Source organism: Stomoxys calcitrans, chromosome 1 (genome assembly GCF_963082655.1).
Source record: "Stomoxys calcitrans chromosome 1, idStoCalc2.1, whole genome shotgun sequence".
Taxonomy (NCBI): domain Eukaryota; kingdom Metazoa; phylum Arthropoda; class Insecta; order Diptera; family Muscidae; genus Stomoxys; species Stomoxys calcitrans.
The window spans coordinates 226,151,589-226,174,323 of NC_081552.1; the positions used below are offsets into that span (position 1 = coordinate 226,151,589).

General features: G+C 37.9%; 2 protein-coding genes across 3 annotated transcripts; one reads left to right on the forward strand and one right to left on the reverse strand.

Annotated features, from left to right (window-relative positions):
• The first annotated feature begins 838 nt into the window (after nucleotides 1-838).
• Nucleotides 839-9,864, forward strand: LOC106088966 (nuclear valosin-containing protein-like). 2 transcript variants are annotated; one of them, XM_013254685.2, is made up of 11 exons: nucleotides 839-1,035; nucleotides 1,210-1,333; nucleotides 1,398-1,486; nucleotides 1,658-1,832; nucleotides 1,912-2,133; nucleotides 2,218-2,618; nucleotides 2,699-3,204; nucleotides 3,268-4,072; nucleotides 4,133-4,462; nucleotides 4,529-4,753; nucleotides 9,328-9,864. In XM_013254685.2, exons 1-11 carry the CDS (start codon nucleotides 979-981, stop codon nucleotides 9,406-9,408), a joined length of 3,015 nt encoding a protein of 1,004 aa, XP_013110139.2. In that variant the 5' UTR covers nucleotides 839-978; the 3' UTR covers nucleotides 9,409-9,864. The 2 variants fall into 2 exon arrangements, with proteins under 2 accessions (XP_013110139.2, XP_013110137.2); XM_013254683.2 differs by having other exon boundaries at nucleotides 1,912-2,618.
• Nucleotides 9,865-9,900: 36 nt separating this feature from the next.
• Nucleotides 9,901-21,941, reverse strand: LOC106088967 (carboxypeptidase B1). The gene is made up of 3 exons (XM_013254686.2): nucleotides 21,207-21,941; nucleotides 17,479-17,738; nucleotides 9,901-10,590 (listed from the first exon to the last, which is right to left on the reverse strand). Exons 1-3 carry the CDS (start codon nucleotides 21,855-21,857, stop codon nucleotides 9,981-9,983), a joined length of 1,521 nt encoding a protein of 506 aa, XP_013110140.2. The 5' UTR covers nucleotides 21,858-21,941; the 3' UTR covers nucleotides 9,901-9,980.
• Nucleotides 21,942-22,735: the final 794 nt, after the last annotated feature.

Sequence of the window (22,735 nt, forward strand, 5' to 3'; positions counted from 1 at the left end):
CGAATACCAAACGTTTTAAAAAAATGTGGTCTCCATATTCTTAGCACAGACTTTGTCCTGTATAATTTAAGGGCTAGCCTATGCTTAATCAGTTGGATTGATTCAAATTCTAGTGCAGTGCATACAAAAAATAAAATTACTCTTACCTTTTCGCTTGTACTCCTTTTCTGCCCTCGTCTAGCGGAATTTATGATTCTTTACTTTTGTTTGCAAGTGCCGTTTCTAATTTGGCTTCTATTCAGTTTAATTCAAATATTCTGGTTATAATTCTATTGCAAATTTATATTACATTGTTATCGATATCATTTAATAACAGACTTGATAATTTTTGCCTGAACAAGTTATTTGCTCGATTGGGAGTTAACTAGTTACTCCTTGTATTATGAACATATTATTTAAAACTGTTTTTTCACTGACAATGAAACATAGAAAAGAAATATTTTCCATGTTTTATCTAAAAATTTCACAAATATTCTGGGTTTTGTCTGTTTGGCAAACGGCTACAAACCAACTTCTGTTAAAGACGTGCACTTTCTCGCGAAGTGCGCTATCTGTCAACGAGTTTTGGTTGTGTGTGTGAATTCTAGTTAAGAACCATACCTCACACAAACAACGAAAAATGGCGCAAACTAGTGACATACTCAAAATCAGGGTAGCACTAATCACTGATTTTGACAGATAGTGCACTCGATTTTGTTGTTGTTGGCCAACTGCTTCTTTTGTTAAATTTGTCTTGGTATTACACCCTGTCATATATTTGTGTCGTATGGTATTTAACCGTTACCACTTTACGTTTAGCCCATTAATTACAAAAGGTAACGGCGTCAACATCTACCACTGACATCCGACTCTATCAGACGCGTTCTCGAGCATTTTATCGCTCATTCTTCTTCAAACAAATCTAAAAAATTTTAATTGATTTCAAAGTTAATTTTATTTGGTTAAGCGACAAAAGTGTAGTTACATTTTAAGCAAACAATGAAGAAAAACAAACCAATACTCTACGATCCACAAATAATAAATCGTGTGAAGCAGGTGAGTGTATAATTCATGGAAATAGTGCTGCTCTATGGATGCCTGCCTGATGTAGCTGAAGAAAAATGCATTCACCGGCCTTCACACAAATGCAGCTTTGGCGCTTGACTTTATAAAAATTAGGTTAAGATTATTGAAAACAAACTAATTTATACTTCCTTTATGGTCTGTTAGTATTTGGAGGAGAATGTGGATAAAACCTATTTAGATGTGACGGTCATGACCAAACACTTGCAAGACCGTTATCCTGAATATGCACGCAGAAAAATTGCTCCCTTTCGATCCTTGGTAGAACAGGGTTAGTTTGGAGATTTTCTTACATTTGGCCGCAATAACTTCATTGCCAATTTGTATTTTTCCAGCTTATCATGCAGTGTCTCAAAGTTATGGTTTGGATGATCAAGGTTCAAGTGGTGATGATTCTGATGCCTCGGATTTGGAAGTAATGGATGTAAGTGAGAAGAGCTGTGTGAAAATGAGGGAACAGAATTGGTTCCAATGCCGGTGGTATTTACCCATTAAATTCACAATAAATACTCAATTTGTGGTTATTTATTGGTTAGATGCTTAACCATTTGCAACATTTTAATATTTTTTTTTCGTTGTATTTGTTTATTTACAGGATGCTTCCAACAATTTGATGAGCAGCATGATGAGCAACCTATACGCCAAGTCAAAAAATACATCATCTAGTGCAGCGCCAAATAAGTCCTCGGCTGAAGCCATAGATATCAGCAGTGATGAAAGTGGAGATGAAAGCAACCAATCAAAATCGAATGGAAAAAGTTTGCCCAAAGGTATACTCATTTATAGAATCATCATATGTACATATGGTCTAATAATAAATTTATTCTTCTTGTATTAACCGCTGAGCAGCAGTCGCCGATTTGCCATTGTCCAAGAATGCCGCTATAACCGTTACTAAGATACCCTCTTCCTCGAACCAAGAGTCCTCATCCAAAGGCTCTTCATCGGCAGCATCGAATGCTACCGATTCAAATCCTTTGCCGCCACTTCAACATCAAGCTGGTCAAAAACGCCACGAGAACGCGGGGGGTGTAGGTGTTTCGGCAGCAGCAGGCCAGCCGTCGAAAAAACGTAAGTTGGATGATACAATTAAAGATTATTCGCCTATGTATACGAAAAATCATCCTATGACAAATCAATTCAACAAATTATTAGAGAAAAACGACAATGCCAATTCCCAAGCTTACATGCAGCAATTACAACGTCACACACAACAATTGCGCCAGCAATCGTTGAATAATCGTGGAAATAGTAACGAATCGGATCGACCGTTTAATCCTGCCTCCAACGTAGGCGGAGGCGTTGGCGGCGGCGGTGTTGGTGGTGGTGGACAGCGTGCTCGCAAATACAAAAAGGAGATACAGTTGCGCAAATCACGGGAGACTTTTCAGGATATCGGTGGTATGGAGAAAACGCTCAAAGAGCTATGTGAGCTGCTCATGCATATCAAATCGCCAGATATATATTTTGTGCTGGGCCTCATGCCTCCCCGAGGCATACTGCTGCATGGTCCACCAGGTTGTGGTAAGACATTGTTGGCCCACGCCATTGCTGGGGTAAGTTTGTACTGAATTATTTATGTATGTGTGCATAGTCATGGAAAGTGTTTGTTTTTTTTCTTTCTCTTTTCATATAGCAATTGACTTTACCTCTAATTGAAATTCCTGCAACCGAATTGATTGCTGGTGTCTCTGGGGAATCGGAGGAACGTATTCGTGACGTTTTTGATCAGGCAGCCGCCTGTGCACCTTGTGTTCTGTTTATTGATGAGATCGATGCAATATCGTCAAATCGTTCAATGGCCCAAAGAGATATGGAACGTCGTATTGTCTCTCAACTCATAAGCAGTTTGGATAATTTGAAACTGAGCGAGGGTGGCCAATCTGTTTTGGTAATTGGTGCCACCACTCGTCCGGATGTGCTAGATCCAGCTCTTCGTCGTGTGGGACGTTTTGATCATGAAATTTCCATTGGCATACCCACTCGTAAGGACCGCAAAGACATACTCACCATTATATGTGAAGGATTGTCGGTTGAACAAAAGTGTGACTATGATAAGATTGCAGAATTAACACCAGGCTATGTGGGTGCCGATTTGTTGGCACTGGTCTCAAGAGCGGCCACGATAGCAGTTAAGAGAAAGTAAGTGAAACTCTCAAATCTAAATAATGCCAAAACATGTTCATTATTTGTTTTCCATTGTAGGTGTTCCGAGCAAATGAGAGCCTTCCAGCTTAAAGCCCAACGTAATATAACCATTGTCGACTTGGACGATGACAATGAAGAAACGGATAATACCAAAAATGATAAAGAAAAAAAGACTAAAGAAGCCGTAAACGATAAGGCGGCAGACAACGAGGACAAAAAAGAAGATAAAGAAAAGGAAGATGCAGAAAAAATGTCGGTAGAAACAACAAAAGACATTGAAAAGAAAAATGCAGGGGAAAAGGAAAACAAATCCGAGAAATCAGAGGAAACAGTATCGGAAGATGTAGAAATGGCAGATGCCAGCAAGAAGAAGAAAGATGATGAAGTAGAATCCCAGACAGCAGATGCTACCACGGCAGAGAAGAAGTCTGACACCCCACCGAAAACTCATCAAGACGGAGACATTAAAGTACCCGAGCCAACCCTTTTTGAACTTCTCAACTGGCTTGATAATCCACCAGAAGATATAACTTTTGTATCTGAGTTTTGCATAACCCTAGACGATTTTGTAGAAGCCGTTAAAGTTGTGCAGCCCTCAGCCAAGCGCGAAGGCTTTATAACTGTACCAGATGTTACCTGGGATGATGTGGGCTCCCTGCAAGATATACGCGAAGAATTAAAATTAGCCGTCTTGGCCCCAGTTAAATTCCCAGAAAAGCTGGCTCGTTTAGGTTTATCCGCTCCCTCCGGTGTACTGCTATGCGGGCCGCCAGGTTGTGGCAAAACTTTGTTGGCCAAGGCCATAGCCAATGAGGCTGGAATTAACTTCATATCGGTCAAAGGGCCGGAATTAATGAACATGGTATGAAACAATTTGGCTAATTCAAATGCATTTACAATGATAACTTTTTGATTTTTCTAGTATGTTGGCGAAAGTGAACGTGCAGTCCGAGCTTGCTTTCAAAGGGCGAGAAATTCTTCGCCTTGTGTTATATTCTTTGATGAATTTGACTCTTTGTGTCCCAAACGTTCCGATGGCAACGAAGGTGGTTCAGGAACTCGTGTTGTAAATCAGCTGTTAACTGAAATGGATGGTGTAGAGGACCGACAAGGTGTTTATATATTAGCGGCCACAAATCGTCCCGACATAATTGATCCCGCCATCTTGCGTCCCGGACGTTTAGATACAATTCTTTACGTTGGCTTGCCGGAACAACAGGATCGTTTGGAAATCTTGAAGGCTAGTACAAAGGTGAGTTGTAAATATGCTTATGTTAGCAGGATTTGAACGAAAGCTTTTTGTTGTTTTTTATTTTAGAATGGAACACGTCCTGTTCTGGCAGATGATGTAGATTTTGAAATTCTTGCTTCCTTAACTGATGGCTATACTGGAGCCGATTTAGCTGGACTTGTGCGACAAGCATCAATGATAGCCCTTAAAGAATCTTTGAATAATACCGAAGTGAAATTGGATGACTTGTGTGTAACGCAGGAACATTTCAATCAAGCTGTAAAAATGTTAAGACCGTCTGTCAGTGCGCAGGTAAGTGGAAGCTAATTTCCGACGAAATTTTCGATGAAAATCGAACTACGCAAACATTTTTTTATGAAAATTATATTTGTACGAAATTTTCTATGAAATCATATCTCGATTTTTAGGAAAATAAAATGAGCAATTTGACAAAATTGCTATTAAATGTGGTTGGTCACAAAAATCAGTAGAAAAAACCCACATTTAAAAATGGTAAATTTTCTATGGACACCAAAATTTGATAAAATTTTCATACAATCAAATTTTGACCACTTTTTGTTTTATGAAGATCCCATATCGACGAAATTTTCTAGGGAAATCAAATTTCGTCGAAAATTTCTATGAAAATCAATTTTTGACGAAAATTTCTATGAAAATCTAACTTCGATGAAATTTTTATGAAAATTAAATTTCGTCGGAATTTTCTATGAAACTCAAATTTCGACGAAATTTTCATTGAAAATTAAATATCGACCAAATTTTCTATCAAAATCAAATATCGAAAAAATTTCCTATGAAAATCAAATTTTGATAAAATTTTCTATGAAAATCAAGTCTCGACGAAAATCTCTATGAAAATCAAATATCGACGAAATTCTCCATAAAAATCAAATTTCAACAAAAATTTTCAATGAATATCAAATTTTGATAAAATTTTTTGTGAAAATCAAATTTCGACGAAATTTTTTTTTAAAAATCAAATTTCGATGGAATTTTTTTTAAAGATCAAATTTCGATGGAATTTTCTATCAAAATCAAGTTTTGAGGAAATTTTGTATGAAAATTAAATTTCGACGAAATTTTTTATGAAAATCAAATTTCGAAAAAATTTCTATGAAAATCAAATTTTCGACTAAATTTTCTATGGAAATCAAGTTTTAATGAAATTTTCTATGAAAATCAAAAAAAAGACAAAATTTTCGATGAAAAACGAATTTCGACCAAATTTTCTGTAAAAATCAAGTTTTGAGCAAATTTTCTATAAAAATTCAAATTTTGACAAAAATTTTTAAAAAAATCAAATTTCGACAAAATTTATTATAAAAATCAAATTTTAATGAAATTTTCTATGAAAATCTTAATTTCGAAAAAATTTTCGATGAAAATCTTAATTTCGACAAAATTTTCTATGAAAATCTTAATTTCGACAAAATTTTCTATGAATCAAATTTCGACGAAATTTTCGATGAAAATCAAATTTCGACGAAAATTTCTTGTTTGTTTCCCATTCGAATCGAGCTCAATGATCGAAGACGCGTTTGGTCTTTGGTTAGAAGACTTTTCAACCATATTAGGTGTGGTGGCTTCAAGGACCGTGTGTTGGTATGTTGTATTTGAATCGTATTAATTGCGAAAACGCCTCTATCATACAATTACCACATTAACCAAGCTCGACACCCCAGTCTATTAGCTGTACTTTTTCCCAATGCATGTATTTTTATGCAATGACAGACTTTTTTTTCTGTGAAAATTACACTACTTTTGTGGTACACATGATTCTGTGCATCTGTTGGAAGTTGTATTGATGGCTTCGAACGCTAGACAACGGCAATGGTTCTCGCTGTCGCTCCGTGTGCCCAGGTTCGAATGAAATCAAATTTGGACGCAATTTTCTATGAAATCAAATTTGGACGAATATTTCAATGAATATCAAATTTTGACGAAATTTTCTATAAAAATCAAATTTCGTCGAAATTTTCTATAGAAATCAAATTTCGTCGAAATTTTCTATAAAAATCAAATTTCGTCGAAATTTTCTATAAAAATCAAATTTCGTCGAAATTTTCTATAAAAATCAAATTTTATCGAAATTTTCTATAGAAATCAAATTTCGTCGAAATTTTCTATAGAAATCAAATTTCGTCGAAATTTTCTATAGAAATCAAATTTCGTCGAAATTTTGTATATAAATCAAATTTTGTCGAAATTTTCTATAAAAATCAAATTTTGTCGAAATTTTATATAAAAATCAAATTTTGTCGAAATTTCGACAAAATTTGGTCGAAATTTTCTATAAAAATCAAATTTTGTCGAAATTTTATATAAAAATTAAATTTCGTCGAAATTTTGTGTTTTTTGTGTGTTCCTGAACACGGCTGAAACGATTTTCTTGAAATTTTCACAGATGGTGATCCCATGGTGAAAAAGGCTACTAAATTTTTTGATATCTGAAGGGGGAGGGGGCGGTCCCTCCCCCTTAACCTAATTTTCAGAAACGCCAGATATCGGAGGTGGGTGGTGCGATTTAAGCGAAATTTTGTGTGCTCTCTTAGAGTAACTTGAAAAAAAAATTTGATATTCAAATTTCGGATGGGGTACCTAGGTGGGCCGCCCCACCTAAAAACCTACCCAATATATAGTTAGACCAATCACGATAATATGGGACTCAAATGAAAGGTATTTAAGATTAGAAAACGTATCTGATATTCAACTGTCGGACCAAGTGTTTCAGGGACCACCCCAACCTCAAAACCCCCTAAAATAGGTTTTGTGGACTATCATGACAATATGGGACTCAAATGAAAGGTATTTGGGGGTAGATTGCGAATATTGTCAGGAAGGAGAAATAGGCTTTATAATTTGTTGATTTCGGAAGGGGGCCGACCCCCTGGAGACTAGAAAACGAATATCGTACTAAATTTTGAATCCAAGTACCCAGTGGACCTCCCCAACCCAAAAACTCCTCTAAACAGATATATTCGATGTTAATGTCAATATGGGACTCAAATGAAAGTATTAGACAATAGATTACAAATATATGGTATGGTAGTTATGGGAGGTCGCCCCACCCCAAGTACATGGGCATATTAGCCGACCATGTCTATATGGGACTCATTTGAAAAGTATTTGGGAGTAGATTGCGAATATGACATTAAAATTTGTGTTCAAGTCTATGTGGTGTTTTTCCTCCGAAAACTATGTCAAATAGCTTAATTGACCCACTACGACAATATGGGACTCAAATGAAAGGTATTTAGGATAAGAAAACGTATATCCATTTGTCGGACCAAGTGTTAGGGGGACCACCCCAAAACACCCCTAAATCGGACATATTTACCGACCATGGCAATATGGGACTCAAATGAAAGGTATTTGTGAGAAGAATATGAATCTGATACCCAAATGTGCGACCACGTTTCTGGGGGTCCACCCCTTGCCCAAAACACCCCCCCAAACTGAACTTATTTACTGACCATGGGAATATGGGGCTTAAATAAAATGTATTTGAATGTAGAATACGAATCTGATATCCAAATATGGGACCAAGTGTTTGGGGGACCGCCTCTCCCCAAAAACATCCCCCAATGGGTACAAATTTACGACTGTAGCAATATGGGGCTCAAATGAAAGGTTTTTGGGAGTAAAGCACGAATTTGATATCAATATTCGGGAAAAGTGTCTATGGGCCCACGCCACCCCCACAACATCACCCAAATAGTAAGTATTTTCTGAGTATTGTAATATGAGGCTCAAATAAGAGGGTTTTTAAAGTGGAACACGAATCCGATATATGTATTTTCCCTTTTTGGCAAGGGGTGATGCCCTATGTGGCTCAAATGAAAGGTATTTGAGATTAGAAAACGAATTTGATAACCTATTTTGGGGCCATGTGTTTTGGGGGTCGACTCATCCTGTAAACTCCTCTTAAGCCAATGGCAATATGGGGTTTAAACAAATGGTATTTGAGAGAAGAGTACGATGCTGATATTTTCCAGGGCCAAGTATCTGGGGGGACCACCTCTCCCCCGAAAACACCACTAAATCAGACATCATGGGAATATCGTGTTGAAATAAAGTATTTTAAGAATGGAGTTCCCATTACATCCAAACTTTAATTCGTAGACCAATAAAGATCATATGGGATTCAGATAAAGGCACTTATGTTGTTAAACTGTTAGCCAAGTTTGCATGGTATTTCACTAAAAAATCTTTAATTGTCGAAAATAAATATTCCTAAGAAACTTTTGTTCCTAGGAATATTTATTTTCGAACCGGAGCGGGTCCGGTTCGCCTAGTACTCTATATTGGAAGATCTGTCTATATGGCAGCTATATCCAAATATGGTACGATCTGGACGATATTCAACAAACAAGTGTAGAGGTCTATCAAATCGCATTGTTTAAAATTTCATCCAAATCGGATGAAAAATGATCCATTGATGAGCTCAAAACTCTATATCGGAAGATCGGTCTATATGGCAGCTACATCCAAATATGTTTCGATCTGGACGATATTCAACAAACAGGTATAGAGGTCTATCGGATGACAAATTCTCCTTTTATGGGCTCAATACTCTATATCGGGAGATCGGTATATATGGTAGCTATATCCAAATATAGATGACTATACCCGTTCACTCCACTGCAGATGTGGTGGCTACATTTTCAATTAAAGGTCAGGAACGAGAATTTCAATAAAAATAAAAATTATGCTAGGTTTTCTTAAGAATGTCCTTAATTTTGTCGGGTACTTGTTTTGAGAAAAATGCTCCCACGGTGATAACAACTTTCAATAAAATTTAATCTTAAACTTGAGCAGATTGGCAAATTTTTCCTATTATTAATTCCTTTTCAATTTCGTTACAGGATCGTAAAGTGTATGATAAATTGCGCTTAAAATATGCAGCACCTCGCATTTCCATTACTGATTTACGTTCAGCTGAATAATAATAATAATAATATTAATTATAATACATTATATAATAAATAAGTTTAATTATTATTTCCATTTTTTTTTCGAAAAGTGTAAAATGTATTTGTATGCAAGTGTTAGTTATATGTAATTATATAACATTTAATTTAACATAAATTCCAAATTCAAAAACATAAACAAAAAAATGTTAAACATTGTAACAGTGAAAACAAAATCATCAATCGAATCTTTTTGTATAAGATTACAAGGTACAAACTAACAGTTTGGCATCATATAGCGTTTAGAAAAAGAAAACGGAAAAGAATTGCTTAACAATTCTGTAGAAGAAAAAGCCACAAAAAAAATGTCCCATACTAATCTAATGTAATAAATCCAAAATCTGTGTAATCGCTTTGAAGATGAACAATATGTATGTATATTTTACACAATGCTACAAAGTAATTTGTATTCCAAAATAAAATGATAGAACACATTACAAAAAAAAAAAAACAAAAACAAGCAACAAATGATTTTGAGCTTTGTTTTCGTTCAGACAAATTGAGCACAAGGCTTATAACTCTAATTTATATACGACCATAGAGCAACCTTACATCTCTAATTCAAAGTTCAGCAATGATGAAAAATAATCACGTGAGGCAGTACGTGGACTGATGGCATTTGTTGTGCTATCTCCTCTTACAATAAACTGGGGTCTTATGACCCTTTTGGCATCTTCAACCAACTCGGAGCAAGATGGTCTTTCCGCAATTTCCTCAGGGTTCTTATGATTTTTTGATCTTATGCTCATTGCCTCTTCTTTCAACATTTCCAATTGCATAGTTGGTTCGGTATCATTGGTTTCTACACCATTTTCCGTCAACAGTTGTATTGGCTGCTGCTCTTCCTTATCTATTTGAGCTTTAAGTTCATATGCATGTTTACACATTTCTCGAATTCCACACCAACTTTCCGCACTCAAAGGACTGATTTTTTCTACTGGTGGCTGAAAACCATACTCGTTGGATGGTAATTCCATGACCAAAGCTAGCGGAATTTTTACCACCCCATAGGCATAATCAACCACCGAACCGGCTATAATTCGTTTAGTTATGCTGGAGATGCTGCCCACACGATAATAGCGACCACTGTGAGTTTTTATAGCATTTCTAGCGGCCATGGCCACACTTTCCATTAATTTATAGTTTGTGGGAAGAGATCTAAAAAAAAGCGAAGGTAAATTTCTTTGAAAAAAAAAAAAAAATGGAAGGGATATCCAATTTTTAACAAAATTTTCTATGAAAATCGGTTTTCAAAAAAAAAATTTTGCTTAGAAATCAAATTTGGATGTAATCTTACATATATAAACATATCTAAATCTGAACCGATTTTGGTGAAATCTGGCAGATATGTTAAGATCGTAAGTAACAAAACAATCCCTGCCAAATTTTGTGCAGATTGGTTGAAAATTGTAGCTACTACGGCCATTTAAGTGCAAATCGGGCGATACCTATATATGGGAGCTATATCTAAAACTGAACCGATTTTGATGAAATTTCGCAAATATGTTAAGATCAGCAAGAAAACAATCCGTGCCAAAATTTGTGCAGATTGGTTGAAAATTGTAGCTACTACGGCCATTTAAGTGCAAATCGGGCGATACTTATATATGGGAGCTATATCTAAAACTGAACCGATTTTGATGATATTTCGCAAATATGTTAAGATTAGCAAGAAAACAATCCGTGCCAAATTTTGTGCAGATTGGTTGAAAATTGTAGTTACTATGGCCATTTAAGTGCAAATCGGGCGATACATATATATGGGAGCTATATCTAAAACTGAACCGATTTTGATGAAATTTAGCAAATATGTTAAGATCAGCAAGAAAACAATCCGTGCCAAATTTTGTGCAGATCGGTTGAAAATTGTAGTAACTATGGCCATTAAAGTGCAAATCGGGCGATACCTATATATGGGAGCTATATCTAAAACTGAACCGATTTTGATGAAATTTCGCAAATTTGTTAAGATTGAAAATTGTAGCTACTACGGCCATTTAAGTGCAAATCGGGCGATACTTATATATGGGAGCTATATCTAAAACTGAACCGATTTTGATGATATTTCGCAAATATGTTAAGATTAGCAAGAAAACAATCCGTGCCAAATTTTGTGCAGATTGGTTGAAAATTGTAGTTACTATGGCCATTTAAGTGCAAATCGGGCGATGCATATATATGGGAGCTATATCTAAAACTGAACCGATTTTGATGAAATTTAGCAAATATGTTAAGATCAGCAAGAAAACAAACCGTACCAAATTTTGTGCAGATCGGTTGAAAATTGTAGTTACTATGGCCATTTAAGTGCAAATCGGGCGGTACATATATATAAGAGCTATATCTAAATCTGAACCGATGTTTACCAAAATCAATAGCACTCGCCCTTGGGCCAAAAAAGTGATATGTGCAAAATTTCGTGACGATACGACCTGCACTTTGATTACAAGAATACACGGACTCACAGACGGAAAGGGATTTCTAAGTCGATCTGTTCTCCTTCTTAGCGTTGCAAACAAATGCACAAACTTATAATACCCTTACCTTACCTTAGTGGTGGTGTAGGGTATAAAAAAAATCATGTGTGTGTTCCTTATAGACTCAAAAACGGCTTAACCGATTTTCTTGAAATGTTCACAGATGGTGCATAATGATCCCGTGGTGAAAAAAGGGTACTACATTTTTTGATATCCGAAGGGGGGGGCGGCACCTCCCCCTTATCCCAATTTTCGGAAACGCCAGATCTTAGAGATGGGTGCTGTGATTTCAGCCAAAATTTGTGTGCTCTCTTTTAGTTATCTAAAACCAACAATTTGGTATCCAAATTTCGGATAAGGTACCTAGGGGGGGGGGGGGGGGGGCCGCCCCAACCCCAAAATCCATCAAATGTATTTATAGACCAATCAATATGGGACTCAAATGAAAGGGATTTGCGAGTAGAATACGAATCTGATAGCCAAGTGTTTGGGGGATCACCCCAACCCCCAAAGCACCCCTCAAATCTGACATATTTACCGACCATGGCAATAAGGATCTTAAATGAAAGATCTTTGGGAGTAGAGCACGAAATTGACTTACACTCTTGGGACCATGTCCCATGTTAATTGACCATTGCAATGTGGGGTTTAAATAAAAGGTATTTGAGTGTAGAAAAATCCACAGGAAAATTCGAAATTAGGCAGAAATCTCCAAATTAAGAGTACTCCTCTCCAACATAGCAGTATCGGGCGCAGCAGAGCGAGCTCGTCTCAGCTAGTCTATTATATAAAAATGAAGTCGTTGCGCTTTGTTTGATAGTTTGTTTGTCTGTTTCGTACAGACTTAAAAACCACTGAATCGATTTTAATGCAATCTTCACAGATGGTTGAGTCCCTGGTGACATTAGTGTACCATTGTACATTTTTTGATATCCGAAGGGGGCGGACCCTCCCCCTTATCAAAAACGCCAGAACTCGCAGATGGGTGCACCGAATCAAGCGAAATTTTGTATGTCACCTTATGGTATTAAAAAAAACACGAAATTGGTATACAATTTTGGCATTAAATAACCTGGGGGGGAAGCCCCATCCCAAAACCCACCCGAACGGACATGTTTACCGATTGGGACAATATGGGTATTAAATGAAAGGTATTTGAGAGTAGATTACGAACTTGGTATACAAATTTCAACCTAAGTGTTCGGGGGGGTTCCCCATGCCCAAAAACACCACCCAACAGGACACTATTGTCGCTTTGGGCAACATGGGTATCAAATGAGAGAAATTTAAATGCAGAGTACAAATCTGACATAAAAATGTATTCCTTGATGTCTGAGAGGCCTATCCACCCCCGAAAAGCCCCCCCGGGAGGCCATATTTACCAATTGGGACAATATGGATATCAAATGAAAGGCATTTAAAAGTAAAGTAAGAATCTGATGTAAAATTTTATTCCTTGGTGCCAGAGAGGTCTCCCCAACCCCAAAATCCCCCCAGCAGGGCATATTTTCCAATTGGGACAAAAAGGATATCAAATAAAATGTATTTAAAAGTAGAGTGAGAATCTGATATAAAAATTTATTCCTTGGTGTCCGAGACGCCCCCCACCCCCCAAATCCCCTTAACAGGATATATTTGCCGATTGGGATAATAAATAGACAGGTATTAGGAAGTTGAGTACACATCTGTTATAAGAATTTGGTCTAAGGTGTCTACGGGGCCTCCCCAACCTTAAACAACCCCCAAAACGGGCATGAATGTCAAACGTCACAAAATGGGTATCAAATGAAAGTTCTTTGGGAGTTGACAACGAATTTGACATACACATTTGGCATAGTCTGGGACCGGCTCACCCATCAAAATACCCTTCAATGAGGCGTGTAGTTCTATCGGGATAATAAGGGAATTAAAAGAAAGGTCTATGATAATAGAGTTCGACTCTAATGTTGATATAAGGATCCAAGAATCTAGGCCACGTTCTGCTCAACTCAAATAAATGGTCTTTTGGGTCTTAGCGTCGGGAGGTCCGACCCTCTCCTGCCAATATAAACAAAATCAAACTGTCATGCAGGACGACTGATATTGGACACAAATGAAAGGACGTAGCAGAGGGTATCCTCTCCCCCTATCCTAACCAAAACAAAAAGGAATTGAAAATAAGTAAAAGCGTGCTAAGTTCGGCCGGGCCGAATCTAATATGCCCTCCGCCATGGATGACATTTGTAAAGTTCTTTGGCCTATATCTCTTTATAGACAAACAAAGGATAATGGATAATAATTGCTATGCTTTCAGTTAGAGGCTCAAGAAGTGTAATCGGAGATCGGTTTATATTGGAGCTATATAATGTTGTGAACCGATTTGAGCCATAATTGGCGTAGTTGTTAATGGTAATACCAAAAACTTTGTGCAAAATTTCAGCCAAATCGGATAATAATTGCGCCCCCTAGCGGCTCAAGAAGTCAAGATCCGAGATCAGTTTAAATGGGAGCTATATCAGTTTATTAACTGATTTGGACCATATTTGTCAAAGCTGTTGATGGTCAAACTTAAACACTTCATGCAAAATTTCAGCCAAATTGGATAATAATTTCGCCCTCTATCGGCTTAAGAAGTCAAGATCCGAAATTGTTTTATATAGGAGCTGTATCAGGATATTAACCGATTTGGACCAAACTTGTCATAGCTGTTGATGGTCAAACCAAAACACTTCATGCACATTTTCAGCCAATTCGGATAATAGTTGCGCCCTCTAGCGGCTTAAGAAGTCAAGATTCGAGATCGGTTTATATGGGAGCTATATCAGGTTATGAACCGATGTGGACCATACTTGTCATAGCTGTTGATGGTCAAACCAAGTGTTTTGGTTGCACATTTTCAGCCAAATCGGATAATAGTTTCGCCCTCTAGCGGTTTAAGAAGTCAAGATCCGACATCAGTTTGTTTGTTTGTGTGTTCCATAGACTGAAAAACGGTTGAACCTATTTTCTTGAAATTTTCAATGATGGTGCATAATGATCCCGTGGTGAAAATAGGGTACTACATTTTTTGATATCTGGAGGGTGGGCGGACCCTCCCCCTTACCCAAATTTTCAGAAACGCCAGATCTCGGAGATAGGTGGTGCGATTAAAGCGAAATTTTGTGTGCTCTCTTAAATTAATCTAAAAATTAAAATTTTGTATCCAAATTTCGGATGGGGTACCTAGGGGGGCATTCCACCCCCAAAACCTACCAAATATATATATATATACACCAATCACGACAATATGGGACTCAAATGAAAGGTATTTAGGATAAGAAAACGTATCTGATATCCAATTGTCGGACCAAGTGCTAGGGGGACCACCCCAAGCCCCAAAACACCCCTAAATCGAACATATTTACCGACCATGGAAATATGGGACTAAAATGCAAGGTATTTGCGAGTAAAATTCGAATCTGATATCCAAATGTGGGATATCATATATCAGAAGGGGGCCACCCCTTTCCCTAAACACCCGCCAAACAGGACTTATTTACTGACCGTGGTAATATGGGTCTTAAATAATAGGTATTTTAGTGTAGAATACGAATCTGATATCCAGATGTGGAACCAAGCGTTTGGGGGGCCGCCCATCCCCGAGAACATCCTCCAAAGAGGACAAATTTAGGACCATAGCAATATGGGACTCAACTGAAAGGTCTTTGGAAGTAAAGCAGGAATTTGATATCAATGTTCGGGAAAAGTGTCTATGGCCATAGCCACCTCACCCCCATAACACCACCCAAATAGGAAGTATTTGCTGATATGGGGCTCAAATAGAGGTATTTTAGAGTAGAACACGAATCTGATATATTGGGTTGCCCAAAAAGTAATTGCGGATTTTTCATATAGTCGGCGTTGACAAATTTTTTCACAGCTTGTGACTCTGTGATTGCATTCTTTCTTCTGTCAGTTATCAGCTGTTACTTTTAGCTTGCTTTTGAAAAAAAGGGTAAAAAAAGTATATTTGATTAAAGTTCATTCTAAGTTTTACTAAAAATGCATTTACTTTCTTTTAAAAAATCCGCAATTACTTTTAGGGCAACCCAATATGTTTTCAAAGCCAAGTCACTGAGTGGCCGCCCCATCCCCCAAAACACCCCCCAAACCGGTCATGTTTGCCGACTATGGAAAAATGGAGCTCAAATGAAGAGTATTTGGGAGTAGACCATGAATTAACATCAACATTCGGGACCAACTGTCTAGGGGACGTACCACTACCATAACAACCCTCAAGTAGGACGCATTTGCTCACCAAGATAATTGGGGGTCTTCAAGACAGTGAAGCTAGATATTCATAGGGACCATACCCCAAACCAGACATATTTGCTGACTTTTGCAATAAGGAATTTAAATGAGATTAGAAAACGATATCCAATTTTGAGGCCAATGGCAATATGGGGCTAATGGCTAATATATTTTCAGGGCTAAGTGTTTGGGGGACCACCCCACTCCCCAAAACACCCCTAAATTGGGCATATTTACCGACCATGTCAATGTGGGGCTTAAATGAAAGGAATTGGCGGGTAGAGCAAGAATTGATACCCACCTTCGGGACCAACTTCTGGGGGTCTATCTTTTTCCCAAAATACCCCACAAACCGCAATTTTTTACTGACCATCGCAATATGGGGCTCAAATAAAGGTATTTGGGAGTAGAATACGAATTTGATAACCAAATGTAGGTCCATGTATATTAGGCATCACCCCTTTCCCAGAACAACCCCCAAAGGGAAACATTTTTCGACCATACCAATATGTGGCTCAACTGAAAGGTATTTGAGATTAGAGAACGAATTTGATAACCAATTTCGGGGCCAAGTATCTGGGGGACCACCTCACCCCCAAAAACACCCCTAAATCAGACATCATGAGAATATCGGGCTGAAATAAAGTATTTAAAGAATGGAGTACATCTTACATCCACATTTAAATTCGTAGACCAATAAAGTTCATATGGGATTCAGATAAAGGCACTCATATTTTAAAACTGTTTGTCAAGCGATATACTATTAGGTTGCCCAAAAAGTAATTGCGGAGTTTTTAAAAGAAAGTAAATGCATTTTTAATAAAACTTAGAATGAACTTTAATCAAATATACATTTTTTACACTTTTTTTCTAAAGCAAGCTAAAAGTAACAGCTGATAACTGACAGAAGAAAGAATGCAATTACAGAGTCACAAGCTGTGAAAAAATTTGTCAACGCCGACTATATGAAAAATCCGCAATTAATTTTTGGGCAACCCATTATTTTCGTAGCATGGTATTTCACTAAAAGCTCTTTATTTAATTATCGAAAATAAATATTCCAAGGAAAATTTTGTTTCATACAAAGAAAAAGAAGGCGCAGCGGAGCGGGCCCGGATCAGCTAGTAATCCATAAAATTCAGATTTCGACAAAATTATCTTAAAATTTTTTACCAAAATCGAATTGGCTTTGACCAAAATCGAATTCGACAAACTTTCATGAAAGAAATCTTAATTGTTTTTAATGCTAAAATACAAAGTGACTCGTTTAGTCACCCTTATTTCATTGTTAAATACTCACTTACTATAGCCCCATGGATACATAATACACTGTGCGTATGAGTGTAGGGACAGGAAGAGTAGAACTTTTGGTGCCAGTTTGTGTAACATTTGTGCCAGAGCCTTTGTTTCTGGTTCTGAGAATGGTTTGTCTCCGGGATATGTATTCTTCTTGGCCTTCGATTTGCATTTATCCCAATGAATGTCAAAATTGCGATTACAATCTGTGCCCACATAACCATCATCTGGATGTGGTCGACGATTTTTACGCCATCGTGGATTCTGAAATGAAATTGGGTTGTTTATTTAGAAGCCATATTGTTTATGGAGCTATCTGGATGATATTAAGTGTGAATGTTGGAAGACACTGACTGTTCTTGAATAAACGAATTTCAACTAAATCGAACAAAAACCAAAGCTCCAGATCGCTTTAAAAAGCCCAACAACTTGCGAATGTTCACATTTGCTAAATCAGACAGGTTCTCAAAGAAATGAGAACCTAAAGTGGAACTCCTTCTAACTGCTAGTGGGGGACACACACACACAGAAGGTGTTCTATAGTCTCTTCTTCTTCGATGTCCTCACAGCTTCTGCAAAAGTCATTGCTGGCAACCTTCAGTCCGTCAGCATGTTTTCCTATTAGACAACGACCTGTCATGACGGACACAATGACTGAGACGTCTGTTCAAGCCAATGACAGCAAATCAGTAGACCTTATCAAGTCTAGATAAGGCCACATAGTTTTGGAATGCTCACAGCCCCCTCTTTGTGACCATCTATCATTCATTGTCCTTCGGGCTGGGTCCTGAAAACTTAGCTTACATGTCGCTAGACTCATACCACAGATTCCAATATCCCTGGAATGTGGTGGGTAGTTCCTAGTCTAGCAAGCTCGTCCGCTTTACAATTCCCTGGGATACCTCTGTGGCCCGGCACCCAGAACAGGTGAATTTTGAACTGTTCAGCCATCTCGTTGAGATATCTGCGACAGTCGAGGGTGGTTTTTGTGTTCAGAAATACGTTCTCCAGGGATTAAATGGCTGGCTGGCTGTCTGAGAAGATAATTTCTGTTACCAGGGCTATCGTAGTTCCAATCGGTTCTATCAGGAAAAGTGGTACAGTACTTCTTTTATAAAAAAAAACGGCTCAGGTAGGGTGTAATTCACACTGCCTGGAACATCGGATATTGTAAAGGGTGATTTTTTTGAGGTTAGGATTTTTATGCATTAGTATTTGACAGATCACGTGGGATTTCAGACATGGTGTCAAAGAGAAAGATGCTCAGTATGCTTTGACATTTCATCATGAATAGACTTACTAACGAGCAACGCTTGCAAATCATTGAATTTTATTACCAAAATCAGTGTTCGGTTCGAAATGTGTTCATTCACCGTTCAGCGATGAGGCTCATTTCTGGTTGAATGGCTACGCAAATAAGCAAAATTGCCGCATTTGGAGTGAAGAGCAACCAGAAGCCGTTCAAGAACTGCCCATGCATCCCGAAAAATGCACTGTTTGGTGTGGTTTGTACGCTGGTGGAATCATTGGACCGTATTTTTTCAAAGATGCTGTTGGACGCAACGTTACGGTGAATGAACACATTTCGAACCGAACACTGATTTTGGTAATAAAATTCAATGATTTGCAAGCGTTGCTCGTTAGTAAGTCTATTCATGATGAAATGTCAAAGCATACTGAGCATCTTTCTCTTTGACACCATGTCTGAAATCCCACGTGATCTGTCAAATACTAATGCATGAAAATCCTAACCTCAAAAAAATCACCCTTTATCAAGGATAAGACAGTGTCCATAGCCGCCACATAATCAATTAGAAAACTCCCTTAACCTCACGGCAGTGGACGCTGCAATTTGTCTAGCCACAATGTCCAGAGGCATTAGATGTAGCATTTAATTCAGTGCATCAGATGGTGTCGTCCTTAGTGCGGCTGTGATACACAAACAAGCCATCCTTTGTATCCGGTTAAGTATTGAGCAGTAGGTGGACTTTTGAATTGCCGTCCACCAGACCACAACACCATATAGCATTATAGGTCTGACAACTGCAGTATACACTCAATGCATGACACGCGATCTAAATCCCCAACTTTTGCCAATGGCTCTCTAGCAGGTAGTGTATAGGGCAAGAGTGGTCTTTCTTGCCCTTTCCAACATGTTGGAGTTGAAGTTCAATTTCCTGTCCAGCAAAACATCCAGGTATTTTGCGCTTTCTGTAAATGGAGCATTCTCTTCACCCAAGGAGACAGGTTCCGCTGTAGGCAATTTGTATCTCCTCCTGAAAAAAAAACTACTTCTCTCTTGCATGGATTTATACCTAGACCACTCTCGGTAGCCCACTTTGCTGTTGCACGTAGAGCTTCCTGAAGTATATCTCTAAGAGTTCTGGGAAACTTTCCCCTAACCGCAATGGCCACGTCATCAGCATACGCGACCACTTTTATACCTTTTTCTTCCAGAGACAATAATATATTGTTAATGTCTATGTATTTCAAAGTAGAGGAGACAGTACACCTCCTTGAGGTGTTCCTCTGCTGACCCATCTTTTTAGATCCACATATCCCAAGTCTGTCGTAATACATCTTTTAATAAGTAAGTAGAGCTGATGCCTAGAAACTCCAACTCCTTCATGATTGACGTCGGTTTTACGTTATTGAAAGCTCCTTTAATGTCAAGAAATCCTATCATTGTATATTCCATGACAGCCAGAGAACCCCCTATGTAGCCGAGTAGGTAGTAAAGGGCTGTTCCAAAGTGGATTTGCCTTTACGGTTGCCCAAAAAGTAATTGCGGTTTTTTTTAAAAGAAAGTAAATGCATTTTTAATAAAACATAGAATGAACTTTAATCAAATATACTTTTTTTACACTTTAATGTCAAGAAATCCTATCATTGTATATTCCTTGACAGCCAGAGAACTCCCTATGTAGCCGAGTAGGTAGTGAAGGGCTTTTTCAGTGGATTTGCCTTTACGGTTGCCCAAAAAGTAATTGCGGATTTTTTAAAAGAAAGTAAATGCATTTTTAATAAAACTTAGAATGAACTTTAATCAAATATACTTTTTTTACACTTTTTTTCTAAAGCAAGCTAAAAGTAGCAGCTGATAACTGGCAAAAGAAAGAATGCAATTACAGAGTCACAAGCTGTGAAAAATTTTGTCAAGGCCGACTATATGAAAAATCCGCAATTTCTTTTTGGGCAACCCAATATATGCATGCTGCTGCCGCGACTGTACTAAGTAATGTCCAAATGATACAGCTCCAATATAAATCGGTCCCTCGATAATCTTTTTCCGTTCTTAGAAGTCTTAGTTTTTGCTGGTTTGACAGAATTTTGGTAGGTAGAATAAAATTATGCCCCTCAACTAAATTTATTTATTCCAAATTTCGGCCCGGTCGAACTTAGCATGCTTTTACTTGTTTTGCTTTTGGTTGTCATATTCTTAGTCTGCATAAAACTTCCTTTAATTTGAGTACCATATTGCCTGTATTCGGTGTCATTTCACTTGTTTACGGCAAAATAGGGCTCCAAAACCCCCCCCCCCCCCACTCACACATGAGGGGTGGGGGGGGTACTTTTTTCAGACTTTTTTTTGATATTCGTATTCTGCTCAAAATTTTCTTTAATTTGAGTACCATATTGCCTATATTCGGCGACATTTCGTTTGGTGAGGGGGAAGGCCTCATTTTTAGCGATTGCCTAATGATGAACACTACTTCTCCATAAATAACTCACCGTATTTTTGGAATACTCATAACCATCGGGATTCACTACGGGCACTATGAAAAATCTCAATTTACGCAGCAATTCTCGATGTCTTATATTCTTTTCGGTCAACTGATGTATGCAGTGCAAGGCTACAGTGACCGTGATCCATTCGCGGGCATGTGTTCCACCTTCAATGAAAACGGTATTGCGTCCCTTTTGCGGTTCACAGATTTCCAATTGTTGTAACTCCGCACTGTAGACAGGAGCTGAACGTATACGATTTTCCTTGGCCTGGGCCCACAGGTTGCTGTCACTATTCCAATGGATTTCTATGGCTCGAATGGGACGTCTCTCATAACTCAGTCCTAAGGTATGGATTTTCACAAATTCCGAATAACGCACTCGCAAATATTCCAAATACATGATAATGTCATTGTATGACAAATAACAATTGAGCACATCTGGCCTGGGCAGCTGCATTAGTCTGGACACCGCTACTGAAGGAGTTCGGGAGGCTTTCCTCTTTTCCGTGCCGGCAGTGGAGGGAGCTTTCAGGCGATTTGCTGTGGTGCGATTTATTTTTATCAAAGCGATCTTGGGTAAATTACGATGGGCTGCATATGAATGGAGATTCATATGGGTGCCGGATACTTCAAGTGGCGTTTCACGATTTGCCATAATTTTGTAAAATTTTTCCAAAAAAAAAAAAATACTTCTTAATATCTAACAATCACTCGAACAACAATTTTGTGACTTTGTCTAAGACAAAAATAAAAATAAATGAATTGACAGATTTTTCAAATGTCTACTATTTTATTTCCGCCTGCCTTCTTTCCGGTTCCGCAACGAGAGTGAGTGAGTGTAAAAATGAAATGCTGTCTGTTCTTGGTGGTTGTCGAATTGACAACTAAATGTGGAACCACGATTTGGGGAAAGTTTATTCATTCAATTGCCAAGACAAATACAAATATTGATGTATAGTTTGCTTTGAATGTTGGTGTGTGTGTGTGTGTGTGTGTGTGTTGTATGCTCTGTGTAGGTGCTCCTTTGCAGCGGAAAAAGTCAAAAAACCATGCCACAAGGATAACGATAACATCGTAGGGACAACAACATAAACTATGCCAAATAATTTCTATATTGGGTATGGTCGTAACGGTGCTATCCCAACTTTCTTCCCCAGGATACTGGGGGTTGTCCTTTTTTTAATGTTTGCTGTTGCTGTTGTGTTCTCCTTTCGTAAAACAACCAAAATATGATCAAAATTCCAAAATAATAATCACACACGCAAACACAGTTGGGTGGCCCTCTAGAGTTCTATGAATGAAGCACCCACTCATTCATGCAAGTCGGCCGTTTGTCGAGGGCGGCTAGGCACCTTAGGCGAAGACATTTCATGTAGCTCCTCAATGTGCGTGTTGCGTGTTTATCTTTCCATGTCAACTGCTGAAGAAAACCATATTTGTCTTGTGTCGTTAAAAGAACATACATATAGGCAGACAAATTACTTATAATCACCGTATAAATAATTGAGCACAAATCATGGAATGGGATGGGGA

What these genes read in the sequence shown, in the direction of transcription:
- LOC106088966 (XM_013254683.2), top strand. Translation starts at nt 979, where the DNA reads ATGAAGAAAAACAAACCAATACTCTACGATCCACAAATAATAAATCGT. An exon ending in TCGATCCTTGGTAGAACAGG is followed by an intron (nt 1,334 to 1,397) that starts GTTAGTTTGGAG and finishes GTATTTTTCCAG; the next exon opens with CTTATCATGCAGTGTCTCAA. An exon ending in ACGATAGCAGTTAAGAGAAA is followed by an intron (nt 3,205 to 3,267) that starts GTAAGTGAAACT and finishes TTTCCATTGTAG; the next exon opens with GTGTTCCGAGCAAATGAGAG.
- LOC106088967 (XM_013254686.2), bottom strand. Translation starts at nt 21,857, where the DNA reads ATGGCAAATCGTGAAACGCCACTTGAAGTATCCGGCACCCATATGAAT. An exon ending in ATGAGTATTCCAAAAATACG is followed by an intron (nt 17,739 to 21,206) that starts GTGAGTTATTTA and finishes ATTTCATTTCAG; the next exon opens with AATCCACGATGGCGTAAAAA. An exon ending in TATCCATGGGGCTATAGTAA is followed by an intron (nt 10,591 to 17,478) that starts GTGAGTATTTAA and finishes GCTTTTTTTTAG; the next exon opens with ATCTCTTCCCACAAACTATA.